The sequence below is a fragment of the Geotrypetes seraphini genome, chromosome 2 (assembly GCF_902459505.1).
Source record: "Geotrypetes seraphini chromosome 2, aGeoSer1.1, whole genome shotgun sequence".
Taxonomy (NCBI): domain Eukaryota; kingdom Metazoa; phylum Chordata; class Amphibia; order Gymnophiona; family Dermophiidae; genus Geotrypetes; species Geotrypetes seraphini.
In genome coordinates this window covers 192,737,975-192,751,215 of record NC_047085.1, presented here as the reverse complement: position 1 = coordinate 192,751,215, position 13,241 = coordinate 192,737,975, and the positions used below count along the sequence as shown (strand labels likewise).

Sequence of the window (13,241 nt, the reverse complement as noted above, 5' to 3'; positions counted from 1 at the left end):
GAGTCACAACAAAAATGAAGTCAGGTAACCTAAGAATAGCCTTACTGAGTCAGACCAATGGTCCATCTAACCCAGTATTCCGTTATCGCGGAGGCCAATCCAAGTCACAGGCACCTGGAAAAAACCCAAATAGTAGCAGCATTCCATGCCATCGATCCAAGAGCAAGCAGTGGCTTCTCCCATGTCTGTCTCAATAGCAGACTATGGACTTTTCCTCCAGGAACTTGTCCAAACCTTTTTTTAAAACCAGCTACATTAATCGCTCTTACCACATATCTCTGGCAATGCATTCCAGAGCTTAACTATTCTCTGAGTGAAAAAATATTTCCTGCTATTGCTTTTAAAAGTGTTCCCTAGTCTTTGTAAATCTTGATGCAGTAAAAAATCAATCCACTTGTACCCGTTCTACACCACTCAGGATTTTTTAGACTTCAATCATATCTCCCCTCAGCTATCTCTTTTCCAAGCTGAAGAGCCCTAACTTCTTTAGTCTTCCCTCACATGAGAGGAGTTCCATCCCCTTTATCATCTTGGTTGCTCTTCTTTGAACCTTTTCTAGTGCCACTATGACTGAACGCAATATTCAAGGTGAGGTTGAACCATAGTGCGATACAAAGGCATTATAACATTCTTAGTCTTGTTTATCATCCCTTTTCTAATAATTCTTAGCATCTTGTTTGCTTTCTTGGCCTCCGCCGCCACACATTGGGTCGAAGGTTTCAGCATATTGTCCACGATGACACCCAGATCTTTTTCTTGAACGCTGACCCCCAAGGTGGACCCCAGCATCCAATACCTACTGTATGATTTGGATTATTCTTCTCAAAGTGCATCACTTTACATTTGTCCACATTAAATTTCATCTCTCATTTGGACACCCAGTCTTCCAATTTCCTAAAGTCTCTCTGCAGTTTTTCACAGTCTGCATGTGTTTTAACAACTTTGAACAGTTTAGTGTCCTCTGTAAATTTAGTCACCTGACTTGCAATTCTAGTTTCCAGATCATTTATAAATAAGTTAAATAGCACCGGTCCCAGTACTGGTCCCTGTGGCACACCACTATTTACCCTCCTCTACTGAGAAAAATGGCCATTTAACCCTATCCTTTGTTTCCTGTCCGACAACCAATTCTTAATCCATAATTCAACATTGCCTCCTATTCCATGACTCTTTAATTTTCTCAGTAGCCTCGCATGAAGAACTTTGTCAAAAGCTTTCTGAAAATCTAGATACACTACATCAGATCACAAAACTTACAGTCTCTCTTTTGAACTTGGGTGTAGGCCGGAGCTGCATAAATCCAATGGGCAAGAAAAAGGGACCTCCTACTCCTCCTACTATTTCTCTTCTAACCACCCACATAGCTCTCGGTGACCTCCTGAAAAATCCAACACCACTGCCTTTATGGCAGAGGTATTTTTCAGAGGGTGTCACACTCACTTCTTCCAGGAACAAAAATGATTTCCCATACCACCTGGAAATCGTTTTTTCTCTGTCCTCAGAGGGAACTTTAAACCTATCCCCCATCCCTTCTAGGGGCCTTGGCAACTTTCACGCTTATGCTGTAACATTACATCATCATCATCATCACCAAGTAGATTCTTCCTACATTTCACCCTTATTATCTTCTGACATGTTAAGTAACTGTGTTTTCTATTCCCTCCCCCTCAGCATCTCTTTCCCTCCATCCTTCCATCTGTGTCCCAAGTTTGTTCCCCTCCCTTCTGCCAGCCTGTCCCATTTATGCCCCCCTTTCCCCCTTCTATGTCCCAACATGTTTCCTCTCTCTATTCTGTGTCCCAAGTTCATGCCCCCTCACTCCTTTCTTCCTGTATCCCAAGTTCATGCTCCCTTTCTTCTGTATCTCAATGCACCCTTCCCATGTCCCAATGTACCCCTCTCCCTCCCTCTTGTGACCCCCACTTGTCTCCCTCCCTCCTGTAACTCCACACACCTCCCTCCTTGGCTCCCTCCTGTGACCCCACACACCTCCTTCCTTTCCTCCCTTCTGTGTCCCAAGTTCATGCCCCTTCTCAAGGGTGTGTACCTATTTTCTGGCCATCTAAGATATCCAAGTAGACCTCCTCCTTCTTTCCAGCTACACTTCTTTCTTCACAAAGCCACAGGCAGCAGAGTATGGCCAGAGGTCCTGGTGTGCTGGCTGCATGACCTGCTACCAAAAGATGTGCAACCATGCAGCTTAGAGGGAACATTGCTTTATTCCTTTTCACATTTTATCTAATCAACTTTCTATCTCCTTCTCTCATCCCCTAGCTTTCACATTTCTCTTCCTCCTATTCCCTTTTATCTGCTTCCCATTACCACATTTTTCTACCATTGTATACTCATTCTGCTCATTTATCTGCTTGACAACTCTCCCATATGGATCCACCATTTCTAGCATCTTCCCTCCTTATCACTTACTCCACCCTTGTAACCCAGCATTTCCTTCCTCTCTTTTTTTCTCCCACAAGTCAAACATCTTTCTGCCCTTTCACTCCCTTCTTCCAAGTCTGAAATCTCTCCTCACTCACCCTTTCCAGGCCCAGTCAATGTCTTCTCTGCCTTTCCCTGTCCATCTCTCCTCTCCCTCCTCTGCTCTCCTTGTACCATCTGTCTCTGACACCTCTGCCTTCTTCCATGTCCATCTCTCCCTCTTTTGCTCCCTCTGTCCTCTAAATCCATTTCTCCCTGTCCCCCTTATACACCCCGCCACCTCTCCCTATCTTCCGTCTACCCCCCTCTTCTATCCCCAAGTCCATCTCTCTCTGTCCCTCATAAATCTGGCATCTTTCCCTCTCTCCCTTACTCCATTCCTGAATCTCATATCTCTCCCTCCTCCTCCCATTTGAGTCTAACATCTCTCCCTTCCCTTACTCCCTCCCTCATCCTATACTGCTCCCTCTCTGTCTTCTACCCCTCTCCCTAATCTGAAATGTCTCAGGAGGGGCTGTATTTCTAGGTGGCACTCCAATAGAAGCATCAGTTACAAGCTGCTGAATATCAGAGGAGAGCCCTGCATAAATGATTTAACCGTCCAGGAGTTCAGCAGAATGTAGAGTATAAATTTAGGCACTCAGCCCCCAGTGAAGATTCAAACAAATCAGTTCAGGAGCATCAATGTTAGAAGCAAAAATCCTGTGACTACGGGCCTGGACTTTTTCTGAGGCATGCATTGGTGCTCAGGCAAACTCATGGGTAAAGGTCTTTGAAACTTTCATCTGCAGTCTCATAAGATTTATTTACTGTGCATCCAGGACATGAAAGATATGATTTCTGCTACTAAATGAAGCAGCTGTGACCTAAGAGGCACAGAAGAGGCACACATGTGAAGCCTGATGGTCTCACTGTTACAGACAGAGTGACTTCTGCTGCCAAAGCATATCTTTTAAGTAGACGTGTACCGAGGCATCGGGCAGAGCAGCTGCTGCAGGAACAAACAGCTGAAATAAACTGAAAAGAAAAAGAGGTTTACGGAAGAGTCCTGGCTAGTTACATAGCTCTTAAATATTTCTTCTGTAAAGATATACTGTTCTTAACATCTGTTCAGTACTTAATCACAATGGCTATGTTTGCAAATAGCAAATCTTTCAAGCACCTGTTGTACTCTGAAGGAAACGAAATCGGTTATGTGCCATAATAGAAGCCGGGCCAGCACTCAAGACAGAAGATGGGAATGATCACTTTTTAATGTGCCAAAGTAAACATTGCTTTTAAAGCTCTTGGGCACATTTTTCAGTCACAGCTCCTCAAATTTGGAACCTATTACCAGCCCAGGTAAGGGAGGAAAAAAACCCTTGACAAGTTCAAAGGGAAACTAAAAAGTTACCTATTTAGGGATGCTTTTGAATAATTCACATCATTATTAGTAGGACATCGATTCTTACGCAGGCAAAGCATCAACTATATAATGCCCCTCTGTTTTATCCCTTCTTTGTTTTCCTTTACTTTCCTCTCATTTGCAATAAGTCAGTGTTCCCCCAATAACTGTTTATCCCCCTCTTGTTTTTATTATTTTACGTCGCTTTGAATTTATGAAAAAGCAATTTTATCAAATTTTAAATAAACTTGGTGTACCATCACAGTGCATTTTAATTTGGATTTGTGTTTTTCCAATGCTCCTATGAAGTATACCAGCCTAATAAATATTTTCTGTCTGGGATTGTGGGCACACAAGCCTGTGTATGCATGCTAACTTTATCATATGTTTTAGGGAAAAAACAGTTGCCTTACATTCTTTCTTTCTCTTTTGTTTGCATTGCCAAGGGTCGGATTGCTTCACCATATGCACTATCAGGACTAAGAGGTGGACCATCATGCCCCCCTCCTCCTCCACCACCACCACCACCACCACCCCCTGGACCACCACCTGTACTTGATGGAGAAACTCCAAAAGAGGATCCATCTAAAGCACGTTCAGCCTTATTTGCCCAGCTTAACCAGGGAGAGGCAATTACCAAAGGTCAGAAAGACCATAAAGCCTGCTAAGATGAAATAGTATTTATGTTTATATAAAATAGCAATCTGTATGCTCACTGGACTGTATTAAAATATGTTTTTCATTTGGGTATATGTGTTCATCAGTGTGTAAGAATTCAAATTTTAATGGCTTAAGGAAACAAATGAGGTTTTCACAAGATCCCTATGCTTAATTCCCTTCAGGGTACTTAATATGTGAAAGGCTGGCTATCTATAAGCAAGATGTTAAAACAGAATTAGGTAACTATACATTATTATTCCTGGGGGAATTCTGCACCAAGATATTCAAATTCTGCACACAGTATTTACAATTTCTGAAAAATTCTGCATACTTTATTTTTCCAAAGCAGGTAGTATAATCTCTGCATATGAACAACACTTTATTTACAATGTAATTTTATTTTTTTTGTGCAGAATTCCCCCTCTTCCTCAGCCACCCCAGCAGTCAACCCTTTAGCTCCCACTTCACCCAGACTCTATCCAGCAGCTCCTCCTTTCTCCCCCTTCCCTTCACCCAGACTTGATCCTCCCTGTTCTCTCTTCCCACAATTTTTACTCCTCTTCTGGTTCTCTCCCTCCCCAACCTCAAACATTTCCTCATTGTCTTTCTTAGCTTCAGTTCCATTGCCCCCGTTTGATCCCACCACTCATGTTGGATCTCTCCCCTTTCCCCCATGATCTACCATACAATTTTCTTCCTCTCCATTTAGACCCCTCACCCCTTTCAGCTTGATTCATACCACTAGCTCATGGTTTCACACTATTCTCTCTCTCCAAGTCCCCAGGCTTTACTCTCAAGGCTCTCTCTTTTCCTCTGGAGTTTTCTTCTCTTTTAGGTTGTAGCAGCAGTTTCCTGCTGATACCATGTGTTCACAGCTACACTTCTGTTCCTGCACTGATCATAACTGTGCCATTATTCCTCCCGCACTTGTGCCAATCATGGCTGTGCTGTCCTAACACGTAGTATTCAACAGCAAATAACCTATGTGATTGAGAATGACTTGTAGTGTATCTCTAAAGACAATACTAGGTCTTCTATTTCTTCTTAGAAACATGATGGCTGATAAAGGGCCGAATGGCCCATCCAGTCTGACCATCCGCAGCATCCACTATCTCTTCCTCTCCCTAAGAAATCCCACATGCCTGTCCCATGCTTTCTTGAATTCAGCCACAGTCTTTGTCTCTACCACCTCTACCTGGAGACTATTCTATGCATCTATCACCTTTTCTGTATTTCCTTAGATTACTCCTGAACCTATCACCTCTGAACTTCATCCCATGCCCTCTTACTCTGGAGTTTCTTTTCAACTGAAAAAGACTGGCCTCATGGGTATTTATGCCACATCGGTATTTAAACATCTCTATCATATCTCCTCTCTCCAATCTTTCCTCCGAAGTACATACCGTATTTTTCGTTCTATAAGACGTATCTGTCCATATGACACCCCCCCCCCCCCGTACAGGAGGAAAAACCGAGGAAAACAAATTTCCTCCTCTACAGGGGGATGCATCTGGTGGTCTGGTGCTGGGAAGCCCGAAGGAGCCCACCCGCAGCCCGAAGCACCCGCAGCCGAAGGAGCCCACCCGCAGCCCACAGCTCGAAGCCACCCACAGCCAAAGCAGCCCGCCCATAATCTCCCACAGCCCGATGTCGCCCACAGCGGTGGTGCAGCGTGCTCTCCTGCTGGATAGATGGCTGACTTTGGTAGTAGAGCGGCGCGATGCAGGAGCACAACCTTTGCGCTTCCTGCCTGGTCCTGCGCCGCTCAGTGATTGGCTGAGGTCAGTTCTCATCGACAGCTTAAGGAAAAGGGTAGTGTGGTGACAAATGTACATTAGAATGAACTGTACAAACTGAATAAGTCAATACATCTTTCAGTTACAAGAAACTGAGCTGATAAATAAGGTTAAGCAGGGTGTAAGTGTTCCAAGGCCAATTTCTCAGGTCATTTTCTATGCACATCTGTTGTTAAAATGTTTTGAATAGAACCATAAATTGATGTGAAGCACTGTTTTCTTGAAATTCTAACTTTGAATGAGAGCAATCAATATATTTCATTCATAGAACAATATATAGTTGTTCCATCTTCAATTCTCATCCAATCAGTTCATCTTATACATTTAAATACATCACAGGACGGGTCGAGGTGGAAGATGATGTCTTTCTTCTCAAGGGACCCTCGACCACAAGAGGACATCCGCTCAAACTCAGGGGAGGGAAGTTTCGTGGAGACGCCAGGAAGTACTTCTTCACGGAGAGAGTGATTGAGCATTGGAACAAGCTTCCAGTGCAGGTAGTCGAGGCACGCAGCATCCCAGACTTCAAGAACAAATGGGATACCTATGTGGGATCCCTACAAGGGTCATGCCAAGGGATAGGGTCACTAGGGTATGGACTTGAATGAGCAGGTCAGTAGAGTGACAGTATAATTACAATTATACTTTAGGGGGTCAGTAGACTTAAGAGGGTGGGTAAATGGTGTGGGCAGACTTGATGGGCTGTAGCCCTTATCTGCCGTCATCTTTCTATGTTTCTATTTTAATGACCCTCAGAAACACCACCTTCGACCCCTATAATTCATAGTCTTAGGCTTTAAATGTTGTTTCCTCACCGGATCTTACTTTTGCTAACCATACTGTTTAAATATGTAAATATAAATAGTTTTGTTTTGTGTCATTAATAAAGTGACGTATCTTAAATGTGGTCTTCCCTCCGGGACAGCTTAGCCAACATGTTTCACCTAGAGGTTTTATCAAGGTTGTTCATCCCTGCGAATATATAAAATTGCCATTCAAATCTTTTGCATATCCCTTTAAAGATCATGCTAAAACACCCTCCGATAACTGAAATCACTTATCCCATTACCAGAGTAAAACATTTTATTTACCTTAGAAAAGCTCTGCACTACTCCATCCGACCACAGCATGTATTTTTTTTTTTTTTATAATATCTTTATTCATTTTAAATTTCTTACATATTAACATATTAACATAGCCGCTGCGTTTTTACAATGGCTTTTAAAACCCAGCGGCAGACTTTTGAACTGACATACTGGTTTGCTGGACTATAGCGTAGCTGTTCCCATGGGGGGGGGGAGAGGTTGGGGGGGGGGTTTGTTGGAGATTTCTGACTGTGTTTGGTTGATGTTTTTCTGCACTTCAAAATTAATAAACAGATTTAACCATAAAAGCCAGCGGAGCGTCACCAGTGATGACGTCATTACATCACTGGGAGATCGCTCTGCGAGGAAACCTCTTTCATTAGTAAAAGCGGTATAATAAACAGTATTGTTATCAAAAGTAAGATCCAGTGAGGAAACAACACTTAAAGCCTAAGACTATGAACTATAGGAGTCGAAGGTGGTGTTTCTGAGGGTCATTAAAATATATAGGATGAACTGATTGGATGAGAATTCAAGATGGAACAACTATATATTGTTCTATGAATGAAATATATTGAATAGAACCATAACATATGTTCAGATCCTCAGAAAATTCCTTAATAGTCAATTGTCTGTTTGATCGAATCATTTTTGCTTACTTTTTCAACATTCTAAACTAAACTAAACTAAACTAAACCTTAAGTTTATATACCGCATCCTCTCCATGAATATAGAGCTCGGCACGGTTTACAAGAGCTTAATAAAGGAAAAGAATAGCACATTGAGTTTGGTGGATTGAGTATAGGGGGGGAGGAGAGCGTTACGTTTTTGTAAAAAGACTGGTTTTCAGGTGCTTACGGAATAGTTGGAAGGAGACCTGAATCCGCAGTGGGGTAGTAAGGTTATTCCAAAGCCCTGTAATTCTGAAGAAGAGAGATTTTTCCAAATTTTCCTGCATAGAGGATACCTTTTAATGAGGGAAAGGAAAGTTTAAGTTTTTGTGTGGGCCTGGTATTGTCGGGACTCGGGGAGTTCCAAGATAGAGGGATTAGAGGAGGGAGGATGCCGTGTAGGATTTTAAAAGCTAGGCAGGAACATTTAAAATGAACTCTGGCAATTATTGGGAGCCAGTGGAGTTTGGACAAAAGTGGGGAGACATGGTCAAATTTACGTTTTGCGAAGATCAACTTTCTCTTGGGTTTTTGATTTTGATGGACGAGACTGATCTTTCTTTGTCTTCAACTGATTCATAACCATTTCAAAATCACTCAAACCACTTGTAAATCATCTTCATGGTCACTGCAGCATCGCCATAAATTAATTTTAACATTTTGTGTTTCTTTAGCACTTTTGTTTTGCAGTTTGAAACAAAATTTCATGTTAAATGCATTGTTCATGATCCATAATTTACAGCATACTTTAGAACACAGTTCTTCAACCACCGGTCCGCGGACCGGTGCCGGTCTGCAGAAAATTCCTGCCGGTCCGCGCAGGACCGTCGAGATAGACGCCGTTAAATTTCCTGCCCCGGTGGTGTTGCGGAAATCTTCTGTTCTTCCCAGCCTCGGGCGATCAAGACAGGCTGCCGACGTCGGCCATTCCCTCTGTGAGTCTTGCCTATGCGGAAACAGGAAGTTGAAACAAAATAGGCGGGACTCAGAGAGGGAAGGTCCCGACGTTGGCAGCCTGTCTTGATCGCTGCCCCTGCTGAGTCGCCGAAGAGGGCCGCGGGAAAGTGCAGGCAGAGAGGAGATGGTCAGCGTGCATGGGGAGGTCAGCGTGTCGATTGGGGCCATCAGCAGCGTTTGTGCTGAGAGTCTGCCCACGTGCAGGATGCGGCGGGTAGGGGCCTCCGGCTTGTCTTGGGCGGCAGGGCCTGCGTTGGAAAGCTGTTTTTGCCGGCTTGGGGGGGGGTCGCGAATGTGCAGGGAGCCTTCAACAGTGGCTGTCTCCTCTCCTAGCAGCTCTGTACTTACCAGGGCAGTGATTCACTTTGGCAACTTCCCCTTTCCTCAGAGGCGGCAGCGGACCCAAGGCTGCCTAAGCAAATCACTGCTGCAGGCAAGTACTGGAAGGAGAGGAAGCCACTGTTGGAGGCTGGGAAGTTGATGGATAAAGGGAGAGCTGCTACTGGACCTGGAGGGAGGTAGAAGGAGAGATGCTACTGGGAGGGGAGTTGGGAAAGGGATAGGAAGAGAGTTAATGTTGGTTAGGGGGAAGGAGGGAAGGGAGAAGGGAAAAAGGAAAGAAACAGGTGGCAGGGAGATTACAGGAGGGGAAGGGGGTCAGGGTGGAATGGAGAGATCAGATGAGGGAAAGGGGAGAGACAGAGGAATGAGAAAGTAGAGAGAGATTGATGCTGGAAAGGGGGTCAGCAGAGAAATGAGAGAGGGATAAAGATGCTAGATCTGGTGTAGGAGAGATAAAAATGAAGAAAGCAGTGAAGCTGGAATGAATGATGTAAAAAGGAGAGAGGAGGCACAGGCTGGATGGAAAGGGGAGAGGGGCATAGAAAGAAGTCAGATACATATGGAAGGGGGAGAGGCCAGACAGTGGATGGAACGGGCAGACGCTGGAAGGAAGAGTGGAAAGAAGATGAAAGCAGAGACCACAAAAAGTAGAAAAAAAATCATTTTATTTCTATTTTGTCATTATAATATATCAGATTTGAAATATATATCCTGCTAGAGACATAACTGGGGACTGCAAAGCCTAACACTATTCCTATCATGTGTGACTGCAGTATTCTGTTAGCATGATATTTCTGTGTAGCATTCTGTAATAATTTGGCTTGTTCAGTTTTCTTGATAGTAGAGGGGATATATGTGAAGGGGAGGGGAGACAGGGGTTTTGTTGGTCCTTGCTCTGAATATTTATATTTATAAAATGACAATTGTACAGAATATTGTTTCTTTTTATCTAATATAATAAAATGGTAGGACGCGCATGCGCACTAAAAAAAACGTGTTCCCTGATCCGTCGCGTTTTTTTTTAGTGCGCATGCGTGGGTTTACGTCACCAAACTCAGCAACTTGGACAACAATTGCGCTTATGCTCAAGCCGCCACCACGAATCCTCTCTCGAACCGCACCAGGATCGAGAGAGGAGCTGCGGCGGGGGCTTGAGCATAAGCGCCATTGTTGTCCCCCTACCTAGCTGCGAGGCTGCGGCGGCCTTCCTCACGGTTTCACAGTGCTTGGTCCGCCAAACAATTCCTGCCGTTGACCAAATTTGCCCCACCGTTCCTTCCCTTCCTCCATCAGGTACAGTTCAGCTCCGCCTATGTTAAAAGCAGCTGCTTTGAAATTGGAGCCCTGCCGCCACCGTAACACGTTCCCTCTGCCGCGGTCCCATATGTCAGAGAAGGGGCAGGACCAAGGCAGAGGGGAAAGTGCTATGGCAGTGGCAGGGCTCCGATTTCGACGCGGCTGCTTTTAACATTGGTGGAGCTGCACTGCACCTGATGGAGGGAGGGAAGGAAAGGTGGTTGTGCGCTGTTGAGCCCCTCTGCACGGGTCCAAACCAAAAAAGGAGCCAGGACTCTTCCCAACCCGGCGCCGCCAGACCCGACAAAACGCGAGCAGGGTTGCCATGGAAACTTAACCGGAATTACATGCAGTCGCGCAAGGGTCAGTGAGAGGGGATCAGGAGCTAAAGAGAGATTGAAAAAAACAAACAAACAACAGTGCACAAGTAGAGAGAGACACACAGACAGTCACAGAAGGACAGGGGGCTAAAGACACAGATTGAAAAAATAACAAAACACAGAGGACAAGGAGAGAGAGAGACACAGACACTCACAGAAGGACAGGGGGCTAAAGAGACAGATTGAAAAAATAACAAAACACAGAGGACAAGGAGAGAGAGACACAGGAAAAAAAATGACAAACAGACATACAGCAGCCAAGGAGACAGACATACAGCGTCCAAGTAGACAGACAGAGAGACAGCAAAAAAATACAAACAGCCAAGGAGACAAACAGAAAAAAATAAAAATTACAATGCCCAAGGATAAATTCAGGAAAAAAAACCTTCCAGACATACAGTGGCCAAGGAGTTAAACTGAAAAAAAGGCATACAGACATACAGCAGCCAATGAGACAGACAGACTGACAGCGACCAAGTAGACAATCAGCAAAAAAACACAAACAAACACACAAAGCAAAAAATTAGAAACATACAGCGGCCAAAGAGACAGGCATGCAACAAATAGGAAAAATAAAAAACTTTTAATAAATCAACCATACATGAAGAAGGAATAAAAAAAAAAAAAGGGAAAAGACACCTACAGGGAAACACAGGATCAAGAGCATACAGAGAAAACAGAAGTTTGCAGGAATCAGGAACATATAGAGAAAGGAGAGCAGAGACCCCTGCAAGAAGATAAAAATAGCAAAGAGACTGGGGATGAGAAAGAGAGCAGAGATGCTTGCAGGGAGAAAAAGCTAAGCAGTAATGTTACAGCTTGAGAGTGCAGACTGAGGAAGAAAGCAGAGACAGCGCTACACAGGGAAATGGAGGGAGGAAAGAGACAGAAATAAAAATACAGACAGACATAAATTCTAGCACCCGTTAATGTAACGGGCTTAACGACTAGTACTTTAATAAAATATGTTCAATATAAAATCATAACTGAGGCTTGTGCAGATGGGATCAGATGGTTTGTGGGCACCGAGCTTGCGGAGACGGGGCGAAAATGTGTTTTTTTTATTTCGGTCTTAGTAGTTTGCCGGTCCACAAAATAATTATTTTATTTCTGCCGGTCCACGGGTGTAAAAAGGTTGAAGAACACTGCTTTAGAACATTCTCTCAACCATAGCTCACAGCAGACTGATTGCACCAAACAAATTGAAACTTGTCACACACTGTTACAAAGGTTTAACACACAGATTCCCATATTGAAGATCCCTGGCTTTCCATTGGATAGCACTTGGCATCAGCATTCACTGCATTTTTTTTTTTATCACACCTCATATTTAAGTAAATTTGATTTTTGTTAAAGAAAAGCATGACCATAATTGCACTTCAAATACGTTAAGATGATAATTTTATAAAGTGTAAAGACCACAGGTTTTATCCATGGACTGTACACTAGTTGTCAAAGAGAGGGTACATGTGAACATTCCCTTTTGAAAATTACTGCAGTTTGTTGGGTGGGGGGAGAATTTATATGTATAATTTTGAAAAGCAAAACATATATGTATAATTTTGAAAATCAAAATTTTGAAAATCAAAACACAAATTTAAATACTGCCCTTAGGAACACTTCTAAAGACTGCAGGTAGGAGTGCTGTGTGCATGTACAGGGGCTTGAGAGGGTACTTTATAACCATGCACTTCTCAAGCTTAAAGCAGTGCTGCGCACACTGCAATGCTTTTTGCCAGTTGCCCTCGATAAAATGATTAACATAGCAAAGAGGCATTCCGTTAGGTTGGAAGTAAGTTCCATGAGCCTCAGAACAAGGGCAGTCTCTTTACCTGGAAAACCACTAAACTGAAATATGCTTCCACACAAAGTTGTCATGGCTCTTTGTGTGTACATTTATGAGGAGCTATGAATGACTTTTTAGAGAACAATGACTGATATTTTGCCTAGATTTTAGCTGTTCGCCAAGGAAGAAGACACTTGGAAGCAGATTCTATAAACGGGCATTCCAATTGTTGGCGGTGGTAGGTGTCCTACCGCCATCTGGCAACTAATCGAGATGCATGTTTTAAAAAAAAATCCATAGGCAGGCCGCCTACATTGTAGGCATTTGTCATGGGTGCAGGGAGATGCCTACACTTAGGCTTGGCATCTAGGCTCTAGGCGACTAACATTTTGGCTTGGCCAAGGCTGGGTGTGGACATAACTTTGTCCAGAAGTGGCCTTGGGTGAGC

General features: G+C 43.7%; 1 protein-coding gene across 2 annotated transcripts in view; it reads left to right on the top strand.

The window, feature by feature from the left end:
• CAP2 (cyclase associated actin cytoskeleton regulatory protein 2) overlaps positions 1–13,241 on the top strand; it is a 191,862-nt gene that overhangs the window by 151,482 nt on the left and 27,139 nt on the right. For both annotated transcript variants that reach the window (XM_033934598.1, XM_033934599.1), the window contains exon 8: positions 4,267–4,462. In XM_033934598.1, coding sequence (XP_033790489.1) covers positions 4,267–4,462 — 196 coding nt within the window. The remainder of the gene's footprint in view (positions 1–4,266; positions 4,463–13,241) is intronic.